General features: G+C 36.3%; 1 protein-coding gene across 3 annotated transcripts in view; it reads right to left on the reverse strand.

Moving 5' to 3' along the window:
- Positions 1-22,270, reverse strand: part of FAM185A (family with sequence similarity 185 member A) — a 79,915-nt gene that overhangs the window by 46,401 nt on the left and 11,244 nt on the right. For 2 of the 3 annotated variants that reach the window (XM_036761563.1, XM_036761562.1), the window contains 2 exons: positions 21,934-22,026; positions 9,502-9,640 (listed from right to left, as the gene is read on the reverse strand). In XM_036761563.1, the coding sequence (XP_036617458.1) occupies positions 9,502-9,640; positions 21,934-22,026 (232 nt within the window). The remainder of the gene's footprint in view (positions 1-9,501; positions 9,641-21,933; positions 22,027-22,270) is intronic. The other variant, XM_036761564.1, reaches the window with a different exon arrangement.

Here is a 22,270-nt window from a genome sequence, read left to right on the forward strand (position 1 = left end):
GGTGGGGTTGAAAGGCAAGGAAGTTTAGGGATGTTGTAGCAAAATTAATAGATAGCCAGACAGACAGAGTAAAGAGGGTCTTATTAAGGCATATTTTAATAGAGAAAAGAAGAGAAGGAAAGACAAAAAATACAATTTTGAAAGCTAAGGATTTTTACTATATACTTAATACTATATATTTTATATTTAACACTATACTTAATACTTTATACTTAATACTATTCTTAAAGTGATACTTAATACTTTATACTTAATGCTATATACTTTATACTATATACTTTAAAAGGAAGCTGTATATTATAGAGACCTGTTGTTTCATGTCAGATATTCTTTTTCTGTTCTATTAGGAATATGCAAATATCCATTTTATTTGGTGTTTAATAAGTTCAGAATAAAAATTGAAATAAAAAACCCTACAGGATTAAAAATTCAGCCAAATACACTCACTGCATGTTTTCTTATCTATACGTCAGAACATTTACCAATCTACACAAAGTCAATTTTGAGCCAAAAGTTGAAACATTTCTTGTAAAAAAATAACTATTTGTTTTAAAACAAATATTCTTTCTATTCTACAGTTGCCTTCATCTGCAATGATTAAAGTGGTTTCTGGTTGTGGAGTGTAATGCACATACTACTATGACACACATATGACTAAGAAAAAAAACCCCAAAGTGTTCCATCCTTTAATGAGAATCTCTTTTCCAGGATGAATGTGGGAGATTGAAACCACTTTTTTTTTCCCCTTCTCAGAATAGTTTTTTTGTTCAGCATGCATACATGAATAGTCACCCTTGGAGCCATTAAACATTACCACATTCTTTAGCATTCCCTCAATACACAGTTAAACAACATAACTTTCACCCTAATGCCAGTAAAGCACCCTGAAAACATAAAGAAATAATCTTGGTTCCAGAATGAATCCATTGTGATGGGAATGCACGTCTACTGTTCCAAATATCCTTCTAAACAACACACATCAAAATATAGGCAAATGATTCCTCTGTCAGATTTTAAGGCAGGCTATTCCCCTTGTTCCACCAGTTTTTCTAAATTTCTCACATTCAAATATACTTCACAGCAATAAGTGTGTAAACAAGGAGTGGGTTTGTGTAGGAATAGAGCTTGGTTTGTACTGGAAACTCAGCTTAAAAAAAAAGAAGTCAAGTAGTCCTGTTAAGCTGGAAGTGTTAGGTGTGGAATAGAGTAAGTTATTCTGTAAACATTATTTTTTACCAGTTTCTTCTGTACATTCCCTCCAAATGTTCAGACCTAGTAAAATGTGTAGCTAGCTGTCCCACCCACTTGCAAAGAGCAGCCAAAGCCAATCCCTAGTCCAAAACAAGTGTTTCATATATTCTCCTCTCCAAAGGAACAAAAAATGATCTTCACTGACATTGAAATAGTATTTTAAATTGAACAAAGTGCTTTACAGACGTGATCTCACTTGAGCTTCAACATATCCCTGCCTGGGGGGATGCAGTGCAGGTGCTATGATCCCCATCTGTGGATGAAGTAAGTGAGGCTTTGAGAAATTAAGTGATTTGACTACTGCCACACAGAAGTCACCGTGTGATTTCCCTCCCCAGTTTTCAGATTCCATGGCTTTATAAATGGTGGATAGAGCAGGCTTTGGAACCAGGAAGACGTGGGTTCTAGTCCCACCCCTGATACAGACTGTGATGCTGAGCAAATCCCCCAACCTCTCAGGGCCCTCAAGCAATCCTAGTCCTCTAAGACTATGTTACAAAGCAAGTACTGGGCCATCTTTAAAAAAGAGTTTCCTCACAAGCTGTTCCCTATACCATCGAAATAACTGAGGAGTCTGGTTAATATAAAAACAGGTAGTATGACATTTTCATTCACTAAAAAAATTTATCAAATGCCTGCTATTTGCATTTGCAAAGAACTCAATTAAATTTAAATATTTATCAAGTGTTTACTAGACATAATACATTCCCTGCCCTCAGGAAGCTACAACCAACTGAAGAGAACATAATAATAATAAGCAGCCTCAGAGATGTCGATAATGTTTTAAGACTCCCGAAGTGTTTGCTTCTCAACAACTTTGTGAGGGAAATATCACCAGCCCTATTTTACTGATAGGGGAACTGAGGCTCAGAGAGATTAAACAAGTAGCCAGAGTCATAAAACTACTAAGTGCAAGGTCCAGGACTCAAAGATCTTCTTGCTCTAAGACCACAGAGCTATTGCTGCCTCTCAAAGACAAGATTTACACACATTTTTAAAACCAATCAGTAAGGGAAAGATCTTTCCTGCCCACTGAATAGGCTTCAGGTGGGGCCAGCAAAGGGAGGTCTGATTAGAGACAGGCCCACAGCCTTTCTCTAATTAGAAGTGAGGCTGCAGGCTAATTAGCAAATTAGGTGAGGCGGGAAGCCCTCAGGGACCTGAGGGGAGTTGCTAAGACCAGAGCCAATGGTATGTGCCTGAGTTCTAGTCAATCAGATGACGCCTAAGGACTATATAAAAATAGAGAACAGAACACAGAAACAGCAGAAACTGGAAACTGAAGGTGGAACTGGACACAACAGAGCCAAAGCAGCAGAGAGGAGAGCAGTGGGATTCAGAAGCTGAGGGCCAGCTTCCAGAGTGTGCAGAACCTAGAGTGCTGAACACAAGAGGGAGGTGGGGAACTTGGAGTCAGAGGAGCTGCAGGAGAGAGTGCTGAGCAGGGAGTTAGGATTCATGAGTGATCTTCTTATAGGAGGGCCCTAGCATTGAGGGGAAGCACAAATGTTTTGGTTTCCTGCTATAATATTTTATTATAATCTCCTTGTTACTATAGTGAGGTGGCTTTATCGGTTTTGAAATGTTATTGCCACAATACTGAATTGGGGGCATTGTTCCTTGAGTCTGATCCTTTGGAATCTAAATAAATGTTATTTGACTTTTGTCTGGCCACTGGACTTCAGTAACTCTGGAAGAGAGAGTGAGGCTGACAACTCTGTGAAACTCTGCCTCCTCACTTAAATCCAATTCACCTTTAAGTCAAGACATCACCCTCATAATGTCATTGGCCCTCTTTGAAAACAAAAGATGAACAACAATATATAATTGTGACTCTTTGAAAGTCTTTGAACAAAGGAATGAAAGGATGTTTTAGAGAGATTAATCTGGTAGCAGCATGCAGGATGGGGACAATTACAAGGCTGGAGGTAATAATAGCCTGGATGAGGGTGGCAAGGACAAGATAGATGAAGGCCACATCCCTGGTTGCTCTGCCCTAGTTGGGTCTCTCATTAGTAGAATTTAGTAAGTCTCTGCTAGCCTATCCTGCTAGACATTAATGGTTACCTTCAACCCAAAGTAGGATACCAGGAATAAATATTTAGTGGAACAAGGAAATAAAAGAATATTTTAAGAATTAAGAATAAAATGAGAATGCCATTTGCATCAATCTATTTTGATGCTGAGTCTGGGAACTGGGAAGTTGACAGTACCATTGACAGAAATAGGTAAATCGATAAGTCAGGAAGAGGAATTGGTTTCAGAGCAATGGAGCAAAAGATGCTAAGTTTAAATAAAGGACCTTAAAGGTCATTTAGTTCAACTCCATTTTACAGATGAGGAACCTGAAGCCCAAGAGGTGAAACTACTTGTTATCTCTGGCTTTCTCTTCCCCTGACTTCCTTTGGCTGACATGACACTACTCTCAAATGATTATCCTCCTTCCGATCAAGTTTCTCTTTTTCAGTCTCCTTTGTTGGTTCATCTTCCTCTCCCCAAGCATAGAGAGCTCTGAAGGCTCTAGCCTAGGCCTGGGCTTCTTTCACTCTACAATTTATCAGTAATGTCTGTAGCTCCCATGCATGGATAACTCCCAAACAAATACACAGCCTGCCCTCTCTCCTGAACTCCAAGACCACATCTCTATTTGAATGTCCTTTCGCCATTCAAAATGGGTCCAAACGGAATCTGTTATCTCTCTGCTTAAATGTGCCTTAGCTCCAGGCTTCCTGGGTTCTGTAGAGGGCATTAGCATTCTCTTGGTCACCCAGGTCTATAACCTTGGAGTCATTCCTGACTCCTCTCTCCCTTCAGCCCTATATATCCAACTAGTTGCCAAATTCTGTCAATTTGAACTCTACAATATCTCTTGCACCTGCCCCATCCTCTTCACTCACACAGCCACCATATCATTTCAGGCCTTCATCACTTCTGGTCTGAACTACTATAATGGCGTACTTAGTCTCCCAGACAAGATAATCTTCCCAGCCATGTCGTCACTCCCATGATCAAAAGATCAAAAGCTTTTAGTGGCCTTCTATTGCCTCCAGGACAAAATATAAATTGCTTAATTGTAATTTAAATAATTCCACAATCCAACTCTGACCTACCTTTCAGCCTTTCATGTGTCATTCCAGATTCCCTTTCATGTAATCTACATTATAGGTTAACTAGAATATGAGCTATTCCTTGACCATGACATTACATTTTCCCAACTGTGTGTTTTCTTTAGGTTCTACTCTAAATACTGGGTCATAGCAACACAATCATTCAGGCAATGGAACTACAATGAAGTTAAGTTTGGAGTATCCAAGGGTGTCAAATACATACAGAGCTGCTTATTACTAAGTATAGGGATAACTGTGTTTCAAGTGGAATATCAATTAGAGTAAAATTTTGATTTAACAAGAACGTATTTCAGTAACTTCAAGGGATCTATGATTTCATCAGTCTGGGTACACCAATAACAGAGATCACCAGATACCTCCCTGTAGAAAGAAAATAAAAGGCCTGAAGATACTGTCACAGAGGGATAGGTACTTCAATGGGTGGGGTGGAATTCACCTAAGGAAGCACACCCTTTGGTAGCTTCCAATTTTAGGTAATTTTTCTTGCTAACTAGCTTAGTTGTGGAAAAACTTACTAAAATATAAGTGCTTCCAGTGCTCTTTGAATTCTGGATTCTTGATCGTCCTAACCTAGTTTGGGGTTCTGCTTGGTGGACCTTGCACTTGGCTGGGACAGCTTGCTGGGAACTAGGGTCACATCCAAAGTCACAATGCAGATCTTTAATGGAGCAACAAGAAAATAAAACAGCATTTTAGGAACCTTTATTTTATCAATAGTACAACTTTCAGAAAGAATAAAATGGGAACGCCCTTTGGATCAGTCTATTTTTCATCCCCAAACGCTCAAAAGACCAAATTTAGTTCATAGTCCACTAAGAAAATGATTAAATATGTGACCTTTTTTTAAAAGAAAAAGTAGATTTCAGTAAAACATTCAACTCATTGCATCATATGGGTCTAAACATTGTGATTTGTAATAACCGTATGTAAAGTTATACAACCTCTCTACAAATCCTAGAGTTTAGGAAGACAGTTTTCTTAATATGCAAGCTTTCATCCTGACATGATCAGAGCGGAAAAATAAGCCTTCACATGAAAGAGAAATATTAGTTTATTTGTTCTTCACCATAAGAAATGTCAATATGGCCAAATAATACAAAAACACTAGTAATGGAAGCAAAACAATCAAAAGACCATAAAGGTTCAATATTTCCAGACTTCTCTGGGTAGTAGAATCATTCAGCTTTATCGTCTACACACATAGTCTACATATCCTCTCTACTTGGCTGACAATACATCAGATGAGGCCAAAATTAAGCCTGAAAGAACTCGAAGAATAATTTTTATAGGCAGGCTGAGCACAAACACTGGGTTATTGCTGGAGAGACAGAAAATCCATCTTTTGTGTCAGGCCTGAAAGTCCTAAAGTGTTTGATTCCAGAGCAAGCTGGGGATTATTAATATAATGGAAACTATTCTACTTTTCTACAGTATTTCGTGCTAAAAAAAAATCTTCATGTGGGATCTATCTATCCCACATTTATCTTTATGGATAGCAAATGGGAGGGCATGTAGTGGGAATACGATTAAAGTTCTCTCATCATCAACCTAATGACAGGGTGGCCCAAGAGAGATGATCCACTAAAGGTGACAGAAACTTTTTTTTAATGGACTGTCTTATATTTGTTTCTCTGTCTATTTTCAAGAACTCAAAGTAGATTCGTGACTCCAACAGTGGCTAAAAACCCCTTCTAAAAGAGTTCAGTAGCAGGTTGGAGATTCTACTGAAGTTCTTAGGTGCACTTTCAAAGTCACTTGTGTCTCTAAATTACTGTGACTTTTCCTTGTTCGGTAACCTCCTAACATAAAAAAAAAAAAAATTAAACGTTAAAGGGAAGACACCTTGGTAAATACAGAAATACTATTGCCACTGACTCAGAGCAGTATCTTTAAATTAAAAAGAAGTAGACTGGGAAACAATATGTTTATTAAATATATCAGGTAAAGGCAGATATTTTTCTACAGGAAGAAATACAAACTATTAATAAGCACATGTAAAGATGTTTAAGTAAATATCAAAGAAATACAAATCACAACAACTTTAAGATGTCACTTTATGCCCACTAAATTGGCAAAAAATGCAAAAAAAAAAAAGGATAAAATTTATTATTTATTTGGGTTACAGGGAAATAAAGACTCTATTACACTGTTATTGGGACAGTAAACTGGTAGAAATATTTTGAAGAACAATCTAGCAACATATCCTAAGATATATCCTTTGCCCCACCAATCCTATTGCTAGAATATTATCCTAAAGATATAACAAAAAGGAAAAAGAGCTCTAGAAAAAATTGTAGCTAATTTATAATAGCAACAAAAAAAAAGGAAAAATGTGTAATTATGTGTCTAATGAATAGTGGATAACTCCAGAAAAATGACAAATAGGAAAAACACAAAGAATATGGAAACATACATGAAATGATATAAGATGCGCACAGCAAAACCAGAATAGCATGATATAGATATAGATACACACATGCGCGCGCGCACACACACATATTTGTATATGGATATATATGGATATATATATGAATACATAGGCATCGTTTAGATTTTGAAGAAGACAATGCCCAAACTTTTCTCCCATTTGTTTGAGATGAAAATTATTCAAATTGGAGAATGAATTTTGATTACACACTTGTCCTCTGTTTGATGTGATTAGTAGTTAACTGATGTTTGCTAGAAAGATTGAGTTTGTAGTAATAAAAGCATTTTAATATTATAAATATTTCCTGCATCTTCTGAATTTAGTGGACTATAGAAACAAAATACATTTGGAAAGCATAGGAAAAACCTAGTTGATAGCTCATTAATTCATTTGTTTCATGGTTGATCTGAGAAACAGACATCATTCTTATAAATTCCCAGAGAATACTGGTACATTACCTACGGTGATATTATGGAAGAATGGAAGAGAATAAAGAAGGAAAAATTCCAATGTGGGGGGAGGGGAGGAGGCGTGGTTCCTGACTGCACCACACTTATTATTTATAGGAAGTTAGACATGAATAAATCAGGGACCACCTGTAGTGTTTTTCCAGGTTGAGGAACTAGAATCAAATAATGTGAGAGAGGGGAAAAAGTTCTTAAAGGTCATCTAGTCTAACCATTTCCCTAACAAATATCCTGATTTATAGTCCACCTTTCTTTCCACTATACCACGCAAAATAAGCTTTATAAGAAAACATGAAAAATTATGTATAAATGATAGTAGAACTTTTCTTCTTTAGGAATTTGTTGCTACTTCAGTTAAGCAATTAGAAGTCTGAGGACTTTCCAATATATTCTGTTAAAAGTTCTTTTGCTTCAGGGTAATGATGGCAATTCATTATAAAAATAACTTTTTTTATTGTATTCCATCTCTTTCAATCTTGAAAGTAAAGGTATACACAGTAGCAAAAACATACTACAAAATCTTGTTCATAGCTAAAACTTATTTGCATTAAATAGAGAGAAGAGGACATGAGAAAAAAGTCTAACATACATCTGGACATAAAAGAAGATAAACCTTAAACAAAATTTCTAATATTTTGCGATTTTCTTGCCCTATTTTAAGCAACATGTGATCACTGGAACCTCCAATCTGCTTATCAGAAATTGTTCTTCCACTACAAGTCATAACTAAATGCATTCCAAATGCAACAAAAATCTTTTTTAGAAAATAAGTCATTGTAAAAATATTCAATGCTAAAAATTCTACAATTATTTCATGCACAATTTAACTTTTAAAAAGCATGATGAAATAACTAAACTATTTGTTTAAAAGAAATACTGTTTGTTTTCATGTTCTTTCTGACAGAAGATATAATCTTGGATAGAGAAATGACTAAAATATCTTAACTCTATTAAGTTATTAAATCACTATTTGGTGTTTGAGAGGAGGAATTAATTATCCCCAATCTATTTTGTCCATATTTAGATTTTTGTTTTTGTGGATTTTTTCCCCTAGAAGCTTGTACTCTGGTCTGATTCATATGATATGCTAGAGATTATAGGGCACCTCCAGATAAAGAAATGCCATCTATTAATGAGGGTCAGCATGTTCTCTAATGCACAAAGTGACTAGGAAATCTTGTTTATACCTTCATAAGCTAACTAATAATTGCTGTTCTCTGATGCCTAAGATGATTAGTAAATACTATTTTTACTTTCTTAATTTATTAATTACTGTTCAATTTTCAAATCTGGATTTTTGCTACATAAAGGTACAAATTTTCAGTTTAGCATAAAATAGAAATGGGTGATTATTCCTGTGGTAAAAACAAGACAGTGTGCTTTTAAAGAAAAAAGCCCTAGCAAAAGACAACTAATATATGTACCAGGATTCCTCAAAAATAAATAATTTTCATTAATATCTACTAGCAGAAAGTCTATAATATTTCACTAGGCTTTGAATCACCTGTTAAAACATTAAAAAGGGGGGTCAAGGTATGATCAGGGATACTGAACATTACATGCCTCCCTCTTCCTTTCCCTTGCAATAACATAAAAGATGCTCGTTAATTATACTTCTGGTTCTTGTTTTTTTTAGAAAAATATTTTGGGAAGAAACCAAATGCCACCTACCCAGTGAAAACAGAAATTGGCAGGGTCCTTTAAGCATATGATGCCAGTAAAAATAGAGAGAAGACATGTTGAACAAATATAGTATCTCTGAGAATCACTGACCAGATTCCATCCAAAAGTCTTATTAAATAGCTCAACCATTGGATTTTCTATAAAAATGTAAGCAACTGTTTAAAACCCATATTTATTTCAAAAGATATTCTGTCTCTCCCTTTTTATAAAGCTCTTAATTTTTTTCTCCACATGCTTCAATTTTTCCTTGAAGTTTACAATTCTTTGTAATATTTAAAGAAATGGATAAAAGTCTAATATTTTCAGCAAAGAGAAAAACACCCAGTTTCATATCTAACAATATCAGCTTCTTGCCAATATATAATTGCTTTGGTTTGTGGCAGTTTCCTGCCACAGTTTTCTGGTTTTTTGTTTGCTCAGATGTTATGTTTTCTTGTGACTGAGTCCTAAATCTCTAAAAGAAATGTCTACCTGATGCGGGGAAAAATAACTCACGTATGCTGAACTAAGAAGACTGCAATGTTTCATGACACTTTCATCTTACCATGGATGCTTCCCAATTTAATATCCCCAGCAGCAGAAGACAGAGATGATGACTCTGTATACAGATATTCAGCTTTCAGCAAACCATCTTCAGTAGATATGTTAACAGAACTCCCCTGGAGTTTATCTATAGTCACGGTCTAATAAAAGAAAATTACTTAAATCAGTTGATTATCAAACCAAAGAGTGATTTTTTAAAAGCCATCAAAGCACCTACTGAACTAACCAGGAACTTCATAAAAACTTGCCACTCCATAACAAGCTTTAATGACAAAAATGTTGTATCTCTAAGTGGGATTTGTGGGGGGAGAGGGGAAGCCTGGACTATAATTTCATTGGCACATTGAACTCTCAACGAAGGGATCCTTTCAGTCCAAGCAGATAAGCAACCACTCCACACTTCATAGTCTTAGATCCCTTTTTGGTTAGAAGTTAAGAGGTTTTGTCTAGAGTGCCATAGCCAGTGCACAGGAGAGCTGGGATTGAAATCTAAGTCTGTTATACCAACTCCAAGTCCCCTTCCCATCTATTATGCTATACTCCCTCTAAAGTTATAAAACAAATTTTAAAACACTAATATACCTAGTTATTTTTAGATGGTATCCTCCTTATATTTTTCCATAACTCAAGTGTTTTTTTTCTATGGTTGTCAGTGTGAAAGGATGAAACAAACCAGAGATTTAAATTCAGACTACTTTAGTTCAAGTTTCTGTTCTGAAATTCAGTGGCCATTGTCCTTGGGCCAATGTCTATAGTCATCCCTTCCACATCACTGGGGTTAGGGGCATGCTATCTGTAAAATCAGGAAAATCTGCATAAAATTTCGTGGCTCTCCCTTCATACCACAGAAGAAGTCTGAATTTTTTCTTTCTTTTAAGGGGGTGTTTATAGTACCTTATTGTAAAATTTGGGTTGATATTATACAATATTATAATATATTTTGTGCATTTCTGTGTTTCTAAACTTCTGTGTCATCTGCTGGCCTTCATGCATTGTCTGTAGCTTCCACAGAACTCCCCCAAAATTCCCATAATTTTTTATGCTGACCCGCAATATAGCAAAACTGCGATAAGGAAAGTTGTGACATGGAGAAGATAACTACTGGCTTCTCTAGCTCCCAGGACTATTTCATGAGCAAACTGCTTTGTAAATTGTAAAGTACTACGTAAATGTGAACTGCGATTGTTATGGTATAATAAAGTGCTTCCTAGATATTAAAGTAGGGCCCACAAGTTATAAGCAGCAAGGGTACTGATATAAGGAAGCAACTGGTATCCTGAAGTGGTAGCATGAAGTACTTTCTGAAAACTTTAGCTTATATATAATAAAAGTAACAGGCATTGGTAGTGACTTGGAAAATCATAAAAGCCAATTCTAGGGAACCTTGAAATAGTCACATATTACCTGGGTTCTCAGCTATTTTTTCTGGTATTTATTCTTTTGAAGATAGGGTCACCTAACATTCACTTGGAAATAATTAAAATCTAACTTTAAAATTCAGAGATGCTAGAGAATAAATTCCTTGTGAATTTGACATGTGAATTCCAAATCTGCTACTCCCAACTTGTGGGATTTTAGGCAAGTCCCTTTCATTTGTCTTTGTCTCCCCTTCTTCATCATCAAAGTGAGCATGCTGGGCTAAATGATCACTATTAAGGTCCATTCTAGTCCTATATCTATGATACTATGATTCTGCAAATAACTAAATTCAGAAATTACAATAATCACAAAAGTCACATACTCTAAAACAAAGAAGTTATCATGCAGAAGTTATTCCTAGCATGGTAAAATCCATATTAGTCAGCATTGTAAGAAGAATATTCTATACTGCCAAAGTAAATAGTTGGTTTGTAAAGAACTTAGATATACTTAGATACACTTAGTACTAAGACAATTCCAAAGGCATTTTCTTTGATGATCTGGGAGGCACTTCACAATTTTATAGTGCCTCGGGGTTGTCATTTTGAATTAGTAGAGATTATTCTTTAAAAAAAATCACAGACCACAGATTTTACTACAATTCCTGAGTAAAATTCACTCTGGAAAAAAAAATCAGTGTATTTTCTAATGAGTCTATTTGCTCATTTAGAGAATGTGTTATGTTTTTGGCCTGCTTCTCTTTTTAAGGGAAAAAAATAATTAATCTAACTCAATGTTAACTTTCAACACCAATTCAGAATCAAGAACTTCCTAATCGTTGTTGTTAAATCAAAAATGTGAAGATTAGTTCTGTAAAACCTATTATATTGAAAGTTTGTCAATGGTTGCAATGACAAGTTTCACTTGATTAGAATGAGGAACATTTTTGTATAACTGTGGAATTTTACTTATTATGAAGTTTAAGTAAATCTATTAAGCTTAATGCATTATACTTGGTTTAATTACAAATGCCAATTATACTGAAATAGTTATCAAAATATTAAAACAAAATCCACACACCTCAGATTGAGAAGTCCTACTCTAAGGCACAGAGCATTCATTCTAATTTCCAGTCCAGTATTCTATTCAATGCCTAACCAATACTATCATCACATTTCCTAATTACTATTTGGAAAAAATGATGATGAGCTGACCTTGTTTATAAAACATTGAGTATTTTGTTCTCTACAAGCTAGAAAAAAGTCCAAAAGAAAATAAAACAATAAACTGCATTTTTTTCACATAGTGTTATCTATCTTAATAATTCCCTTCAATAAATTATAATGTAGGAAGTACAGTCTGTACTGTCAAGAGGCTACGAGACCCTTTTGTAGATACTTTTAACTGATATACAAAACTAAAAAAAAAATCATAGTTTATAGTACAGTGATGCTTTTAATTTCTCTTAACTACCCACTCGATGAAATATATAGTTCAAGCTGAATGCTAACAGAAATATCAAGAACTATCTCCTACTGAAAGAAGCCTGGAAATAACATATTCCTTTTTAGTGTGAGAACAGAAACTGAAAAGTTTTTAATAGCTTTAATATATATCAAATGTAATAGAAAGTAAGCTGTTTGTTGGAAGTACACAGTAGATTTTTAATTAGTGTTTAAATGAATTGTCAAACTGAATGTAGTCTTTTGTTTAGAAGACCAGAAAAAGAAATCTCAGAGCTACATGGTAGCTACGTGATTGATTCATTGTGAAACTGTACAAGTCATGTTTATTTCTCAGTTTCTCTATCTGAAGAATGGGAATGATATAATTTTATCCCTATCTACTTCACAGGAAAATTAAATTAGATATAATTTTTAAAAATCACTTTGTAAAACTTGAAAAATATATAGTATCTTAATAGTCTTTTCAGAAAAGATATTTAAAGCATTTTTTGGCTCGAAAAGTAAATATATACAATCAGTAAACATTAAGCATTCATTATCTGTAAGAATCTGTGCTAAGCACTGGGCACTCTGATAACCAGATTTATTTTACACATTTATTTTGTGTTTCTTCAAAAAACACAAATTTGAACATTTTTTAAAATGTTATACATAGAAGATGGCGGCTGGTAAGCACGGACTAGAGTGAGCTCCCTACCCGAGTCCCTCCAAAAACCTATAAAAATGGCTCTGAACCAATTCTAGAATGGCAGAACCCACAGAACAGCAGAGGGAAGCAGGGCTCCAGCCCAGGACAGCCTGGATGGTCTCTGGGTGAGGTCTATTCCACACGGAGCTGGGAGCTGGGAACGGAGTGGAGCAGAGCCCAGCCTGAGCGGCGTGGACGATCCAGACCAGAAGCCGGGCGGAGGGGGCCCCTGCGCCCTAAATATGTGAGCTGCGGCGGTTACCAGACCCCTCGACCCACAAACACCAAAGACTGCGGAGAAGGTTAGTGGGAAAAGCTGCGGGAGTGGAAGGAGTTCACGGTTCGGCTTCCAGCCCCGGGGGGCAGCGGAGGTGGGGCAGCTACGGCTGTTGCTGCTTCCGGCTCCAGGCCCACCTGGTGGGAGGAATTAAGTGGCGGATCAGAGCAGGAGTGCAACAGCCTGCTGAAGATCTAAGCCCAGTCTGGACTGGGGGTCCTTGGGGAAGGAGGAGTGCGGCTCTGACAGAGCTGGCACCTCCCCCCCAAACGTAGAACATAGAACTCGTTAGTCTACAAGCAGTCATACCCCACTGAAAAACTCAAGGGTCAAGTTAGTGGGTTGGGAATATGGCCAGGCAGCGAAAACGTGCCCAGATTCAGTCTCAGACTTTGGATTCTTTCTTTGGTGACAAAGAAGACCAAAACATACAGCCTAAAGAAGACAACAAAGTCATAGAGCCTACAACCAAAGCCTCCAAGAAAAACATGAACTGGCCCCAGGCCATAGAAGAACTCAAAAAGGATTTGGAAAAGCAAGTTAGAGAAGTAGAGGAAAAATTGGGAAGAGAAATGAGAAGGATGCGAGAAAACCATGAAAAACTAGTCAATGACTTGCTAAAGGAGACCCAAAAAAATACTGAAAAATACACCGAAGAAAACAACACCTTAAAAAACAGACTAACTCAAATAGCAAAAGAGCTCCAAAAAGCCAATGAGGAGAAGAATGCCTTGAAAGGCAGAATTAGCCAAATGGAAAAGGAGGTCCAAAAGACCACTGAAGAAAATACTACTTTAAAAATTAGATTGGAGCAAGTGGAAGCTAGTGACTTTATGAGAAATCAGGATATTATAAAACAGAACCAGAGGAATGAAAAAATGGAAGACAATGTGAAATATCTCCTTGGAAAAACCACTGACCTGGAAAATAGATCCAGGAGAGATAATTTAAAAATATTGGACTACCTGAAAGCCATGATCAAAAAAAGAGCCTAGATACCATCTTTCAGGAAATTATCAAGGAGAACTGCCCTGATATTCTAGAGCCACAGGGCAAAATAGAAATGGAAAGAATCCATCGATCGCCTCCTCAAATAGATCCCAAAAAGAAATCTCCTAGGAATATTGTTGCCAAATTCCAGAGCTCCCAGATCAAGGAGAAAATACTGCAAGCAGCCAGAAAGAAACAATTTGAGTATTGTGGAAACCCGATCAGAATAACCCAAGATCTGGCAGCTTCTACATTAAGAGATCGAAGGGCTTGGAATGCGATATTCCGGAGGTCAATGGAGCTAGGATTAAAACCTAGAATCACCTACCCAGGAAAACTGAGTATCATGTTCCAAGGCAAAATATGGATTTTCAATAAAATAGAGGACTTTCAAGCTTTCTCAGTGAAAAGACCAGAACTGAATAGAAAATTTGACTTTCAAACACAAGAATCAAGAGAAGCATGAAAAGGTAATCAAGAAACGGAAATTGCAAGGGACTTACTAAAGTTGAACTGTTTTGTTTACATTCCTACATGGAAAGATGATGAGTATGATTCATGAGACCTCAGTATTCGGGTAGTTGAAGGGAATATGCATATGTATGTGTGTATATATATATATATATATCTATATATATATATATATGTATGTATGTGTGTATATATGTATACATGTATGTGTGTATATATGTATACATGTATATGTATATATATGTTTATATATATAAGTGAATGTGTATGTATGTATATATCTATGTGTATATGTATGTATGTGTATGTATGTGTATATATATATGTTTATATATATGTAGACATATATATGTAAAAGAGAGAGAGCAGACACAGGGTGAGTTGAAGATGAAGGGAAGATATCTAAAAGAAATAAAATGAAATTAAGGGATGAGAGAGTAACATACTGAGAGAGGGAGATAGGGAGAGATAGAATGGGGTGGATTATCTCGCATAAAGGTGGCAAGAGGAAGCAGTTCTATGGGAGGAGGGGAGAGGGCAGGTGAGGGGGGAATGAGTGAACCTTGCTCTCATCAGATTTGGCCTGAGGGGGAATACCATACATACTCAGTTGGGTATCTTACCCCACAGGAAAGAAGAGGGAGGAAGATAAAAAAAAAAAATAAAAGGCGGGGGGATGATGGAGGGGAGGGCAGATGGGGGTGGAGGTAATCAAAACAAACACTTTGGAAAGGGGACAGGGTCAAGGGAGAAAATTCAATAAAGTGGGATGGGTTGGGAAGGAGCAAAATGTAGTTAGCCTTTCACAACATGAATATTGTGGAAGGGTTATACATAATAATACATGTGTGGCCTAGGTTGAATTGCTCAACTTCTTAGGGAGGGTGGGTGGGAAGGGAAGAGGGAAGAGAATTTGGAACTCAAAGTTTTAAAATCAGATGTTCAAAAACAAAAAAAAGTTTTTGCATGCAACTAAAAAATAAGATACACAGGCAATGGGGCGTAGAAATTTATCTTGCCCTACAAGAAAGGAAGGGAAAAGGGGATGAAAGGGGAGGGGGGTGATAGAGGGGAGGGCTGACTGGGGAACAGGGCAACCAGAATATAAGCCATCTTGGAGTGGGGGGGAGGGTAGAAATGGGGAGAAAATTTGTAATTCAAACTCTTGTGAAAATCAGTGCTGAAAACTAAATATGTTAAATAAATAAATTGCATTTAAAAAAAAATGTTATACATACTATATGTGACTTCATTTAAATAAAAAATTCTGAGAGTCCTATCATAAATATATACACAGAAAATTATTCTGGAATGAGACAAAACTACTATGAAAAAAGATGGGAAGAGAAAACAGGCTAAAGAAACAATAAAGGTATTTAGTGGATTCTAGCTTAATGCTTGGATGCAATCAGTAATCCAGTGAACTCAAAACAAGAATCCAAGAATAACTCAGGCTGGGTTTTTGTGTAAACGTTGGTTCTTATACTTGCTTGTTTAACAATCTGAAAGTAACACATAAAATAACATGAAGAAATGATTCAAAAGGAGTAGCAGAGATGTCCAGATTTCCCTCCTAAAGTTACTAACAATCTCTCAATCGCCAAGTCTAATGACCTGTTCTCTTCTAACCTGATTATTCCACCAAAATTGCTTTCTCCAGAGTTACTAAGAATCTAATGAGCTTTTCTCAACCCTCATATTTCTTGACTTCTCTTCAGCCTGTGGCATTACTGATCACTCTCTTCTCCTTGATACTTTCTCCTAGGTTTTCAAGACACTCTACTCTCCTGGTTCTCCTTCTACCTGTCTGATTGCTCCATCTTAGTCTCCTTGCTAGAGACTTCACTCAGGTTACACTTGCTAAATGTGAGCATCTCCCAGGGTTCCATCTGGGGTCACTTCTCTTTTCCCTCTATATTATTTTAATTCATGATCTCATCAGTTCCCATAGATTCAATTATTTCTAAGCTAATGATTCTCAAATCTACTACTTATTCAGCCCTAACTTCTCTGCTGACTTCCAGTCTCACATCTTCAATTTCCTATTCAACATCTCAAAATGAATGTCCTATAGATATCTTAAACTCAATATATCTAAAGCTGAATTTTGATTATATTAAAATAAAAAGCTTTTCTACAAACAAAACCAATGCAACCAAGATTAGAAGGAAAGCAGAAAGCTGGGAAATAATCTTTACAGCAAGTGTCTCTCATAAAGGCCTCATTTCTTAAATATATAAAGAACGGAGTCAAATTTATAAGAACACTAATGCATTGTTGGTGGAGTTGTGAACTGATCCAACCATTCTGGAGAGCAATTTGGAACTATGCCAAAAGGGCAACCAAACTGTGCATACCCTCTGATCCAGCAATACTACTACTAAGCTTGTATCTCAAGAAATCATAAAAAAGCAAAAAGGACCTACATGTGCAAAAATATTGATAGCAGCTCTTTTCATGGTGGCAAAATATTGGAAACTGAGGGAATGGCCATCAACAGGGAAATGGCTGAAAAAAGCTATCCACATCTAGATAAAGAACTGATGGCCTTTGAATGCCGATCAAAGCATATTATTTTCACTTCATATTTTTTTGTGTTTTTTTCCCTTTTCATTTATTTCTTTTCACAACTGTGACTAATATGGAAATGTGTTTTACATGATAGCACATGTATAACCTATATCAAATTGCTACCATTCTCAGAAGAGGGGAGAGGAGCGAGAGAAAAACATTTGGAACTCAAAATCTTGTAAAAATGAAAGTTAAAAATTTTCTTGACATGTAATTGGATGAAAAAACAAAATACTATTTTTAAAAACCTGAATATTATCTTCCCCCACAACTGTCCCCTCTGCCTAACTCTCCTGTTACTATTTAGGGTACCATCATCCTCCCAGTCACCTAGGCTCACAATCTCATCATCCTGAACTCTTCACTCTCATCCTCCCCCACCCCATATCCATCTGTTACCAAGTCCTGCTCATTTTACCTTTACAACATCTCCCCATATATGGCCCCTTTTCTTATCTGAGAGGCCACTACCCTGATGCAGATCTTGATCAATTCACACCTAGCCTACTGCAAAAGCCTTCTGGTTGGTGTCCTTGCCTCCAGTCTCTCCCTATACCAGTCCATTCTCCACACAGACTTCAAAGTGATAGTTGTCCCAAAATGAAGCTCTGACTATGTAATCCTCCACCCACTACTTAATAAATTTCAGTAGCTCCCTATCAAGGCCAGGATTAAGCATAAAATCCTATTTGGCATTTAAAGCCCTTCATAACATGCCCCACCCTCACCTTCCCTATCCTCCTGCACCTTATTCTCCACCTACCCACCACCTACTTGAAGATCCAGTGACACTGGCTTCCTTGCTGTTCCTCAGACAAAACCGTATTCTCCCCAACCCCAGGCATTTTCATTGCTGTCCCCCATGCTGGAAATGCTTCCCAGGCTTCCCTTCAAGTCCCAGCTAAAAGCTCACATTCTACAGGACGCCTTTCCCAACCCTTCTTAATTCTAGACACTTTCCACTGTCAATTATGTCCAATTCATCCCATATGTAGTTTTTTTTTTTGTACATAGTTGTTTACAGGTTGTCTCTACCATTAAACTGCGAGCTCCTCAAAATCAGAGACTGCCTCTGGCTCCTTAGCACAGCGCCTAGCACACATTAGACACTTAATAAATGTTTGACTGATAGACTGCTCAGAAATTTTTATTTCACCCTTATCAAGGACATTAATCTGGGAGGTGATAGGGGATACTGTGTTTTGTGGGGCATTTTCACACCATTAGTTTAAAGACACAACCACTCTGGGCCTTGGTGTCCTCTTCTATAAAATGAATGGGCAGGATTACATGGCTTCTAAGCTATTGGGTTTTATTAAGATAGGTTCTCAATCTATCACCCTAAAATAGGCATTATTAATCTTTTTTGTGTGTCAGGTAGCCCTTTAGCAGGTTGCTAAAGTTTAGGCACACCTTCTCAGAATCATGTTTTAAATGCATAAAATAAAATATATTACAAAGGAAATTATATTAAAATACAGTCAACAAAATATAAAAAAAAAAAAACAAATTTATAGACCCTCGGTTGAGAACCCCAGTCCAAAGAGATAAGTATATTAGTTCAAACAGCTTATTGCTATATGTTCACAGAAGATTTTTTAAAAATAATGTAACAGGTTAAATTATTTTATATATACTATATACATACATAATTATATATTTATATATGTATACATATGTACATATAAATAAAATGTAACAGAGGTAACAATACTTGAATTAATCATTCCAACAAAAATTTAAAGATAAAATTTGCCACCAATCATCTCCATAGAGTTAACCATATCACTTCTCAAATTTGTACCAAAAGATTCTTGGCAATATTAGAAAACAAAAATGGCATAATGTAACCAAAATCTATAGACTCACTCATTTAAAAATATATTAAACAACTTTCATTGCAGACTTCTACCTCTAAAATTACATCCTGCTATCAATCTATTCAATGTCAATGTCGTTTATAAAGCAACAATAAGAAGTTATTGATAATGACATTTAAATAAAGGAAACAACTTTCTAGAAATGTTATCATTTAGTGCCATCTTGTGGAGAATATTAAAGTAACACAAATTTATAATGTCATCCTTCAAATTTGCCTATAATGCAAAATTTATTCAGTCATTCAACAAATATATTTTGTACTTAATACACTGATTAGCATATTCAAGTCTTGAAAAATACTCAACACATTTAATGTTCTGTTCTAAGTAAATCATATTTTCACCTCTACTTTTAAAGTAAATTACATAGTGATATTGAAGATAGAGCCAGAAAGAACTGGATTTCAATCCTGCTTCTAACATTTACCAGTTGTGTGACCATGGGATCACACAAAATTCAGTGATAACTGAATTAACTTCTCTGAACCTCATTTTCCTCATCTGGAAAATGCAGGTGATGCCAAGAGTTCATTTTCTTATATGTGTTACATGTGTTACAATTTTCAGGCTTTTTTATTTGTCATGTTCTTCTGGGAAAACTATAAGCCTAAAGTTGTCTCTGTTCATCTTGTTTTCCAGGTCAATTATTTTGGTTTATATATAACTCATGAGTTCTTTTAAGGTTGACTTTTGCTTCTCTTTTGCCAGATATAACTATGCTTCAGTATTTGTGTTCTAAATTTATTAAGCTCTCCCTTTTTTATGGACTCTCCATTAGGAGTTCAATTTTTTTTTTCTATTATGCTAAGTTTTAAAATTTTGCATAGAAAACTGTAAGTTCTGGTCTGTATTCATTCCTAATGTTTTCTTTTGTGGATTTCATTTCAATTTTGAAATATCATGAGGTTTCCAGTTATTTTATGCTTTCTTTAAGAGTCCATAGGATTCTGTTTCATCAGGCACTGGTTCATATTCCTTTGTCTTAACATATCTGTCAAAAGAACTATGTGTTCTCTTAGAGGATTTACTACTAATTTTACCATTTGGTTTTAGGATCCTCATTGTTGACTAATCTGTTTGTGCTCTGTGTTTTTATTGAGAGTTTTTTCTCTTGAAATAAATGTATTTTAGAATTTGTTGCATTTTTCCATCACTCATTTTCTGGCCCCTCTCCCTTTGGTGGTAGGTTAGGCTGGGAATGGGCTACCTCAATCTACCTGCTTTAGGGGATCTAGGGTTTGTAGGACTGTGTCCCCTTGCCCTGATTACCTTTCCAGAGGACCAGACTGGCCTCAGCTGGGTTTCAGTGCCTTTTCTTTCAGGCAAAGTTGCTTCCCCAACCTCTAACCCCAATTCTTCCCCTGGACCTCCTTTACTTTTCCAGCAGAGATAAAAGTATCTACTGCTTTTTTCAAGATGGAAGGAGGGTGAAGAGAGTATTTCTGGGCAAATTCTCTGCAACCCTAACCTAGGACTGGGTCCCAGTCAAAAGGAAGCATATCTCCCTTCCTCCTCAGCTCTATCGGAATTTGGCAGAGGTAGGAATGCTCAGTTTCCTGCAGAGATTCTGCAATAGGAAGAGGAGGAGATTCCCAAGATGGACTTAAGGACACAAGCTTGCAAGGCGGCTTATGTACCTGCCTTGGGCCAGGCAAGCGGAGAAGCTGGCAGGGGAGGGGTATGAATACTGAGTGCTTTAAGGGTTAAAGTCCTCTGGTGTTAATTCATAAGGATTTTACATTAGGGGTTCTCTCTTATCTGTTCTATGAATTCAGCTGTACTTGTTCTATATTTGACACATAATTGACTTTTTGGGAGTGCTGGAGGGCTAACGGGGTCTGGAGACAATCAATCTTCCATCTTCCTGATCATTTGACCTAGAACTCTGAGTTGTTGCAAATGAAATAAGGTACATAAAAATTTTGGTTTAAACATTTAGTGCTATACAAATGTCAGCTATTGGTATTGGTATTAATCTACAATCAGCCAAAAAATAAAAATTCAGATTTGGAGTCAAATACATTTTTAGGGACACTTTACTACAAAGATGCCCATGTTTTCACCTCTTAGATTAATCCTTTTACTGATGCAGATTGCAGCCCCTTGCTGTAGTCAAAAAACTGGATCAGCTGGTGCACAACTTTGTGGGAAAGAGCCTCTGTGGAGCCAATGAAGCTGGTCCTCAGATCACAATGTCCACCCCTAGGCCAATGCTGAAAACTCTCACAGCTCAGGAGGATTTCTGCAGTGTGCACACACATTTAGAAGCTCCATGCCACCAAAAGGCAATGGAGCAGGGCTTTACAAGACAGGAACTCAATATATTAAAATAGTAATAGCAATTCTACCTTACAGAGTTTTTCAAGGCTTACAAAGTGTTTTATAAACATTATCTCATTTGATACTCACAACAACCCTTTGAGGCAGGTACTACATATAATGTTAAGCCCATTTTAGAGATGAAGAAACTACAGCTCAAACCATGATCACCCCAGAAGTGTCATAGACAGAATCTGAAGTCAGGTCTGTCTGCCTTGACTGTAAGTCTAGCATACGTTCTTTCTATCATGTTGCTGCTCTGAGATTCAAACATACTCAATTCAAGTTTTCATTGCATGAAACATAATAAATTCACATTTTAAATCTCATTAGAAAACATTGGTTTTTTTTCTTTCTTAAAAGTAACTTTAAACTAAAACTTATAAAAAAGAAAAGTCTTATATTTGCTTACACTTTTTTCTGATGCATGAATGTCTATATTTCCAAGAATAGTTCCCAGACAGATCACTTTGCCTCCTTTTGTTTGAATATGTAATTTTTTACTCTGAAAGACAGTTTGTAAAAGTTTTATTTGCATTGGGGATTATAATTCTAACAAACAAAATCCAGCAATTTAGACTTTTTTTGTCTTATCATCAAAGCATTTAATTGCAAGAGTTAAATTTATAAACATGTCATCTGCAATCAGACTTCCATTGATTTTAGCCATAATGAATAACACCCACAAGTAAGCTGGAAGTAATTCAAAAAGCTCAATGAAAACAGCTACAAAGATCATGCACTCTATT

Source organism: Trichosurus vulpecula, chromosome 5 (assembly GCF_011100635.1).
Source record: "Trichosurus vulpecula isolate mTriVul1 chromosome 5, mTriVul1.pri, whole genome shotgun sequence".
NCBI lineage: Eukaryota > Metazoa > Chordata > Mammalia > Diprotodontia > Phalangeridae > Trichosurus > Trichosurus vulpecula.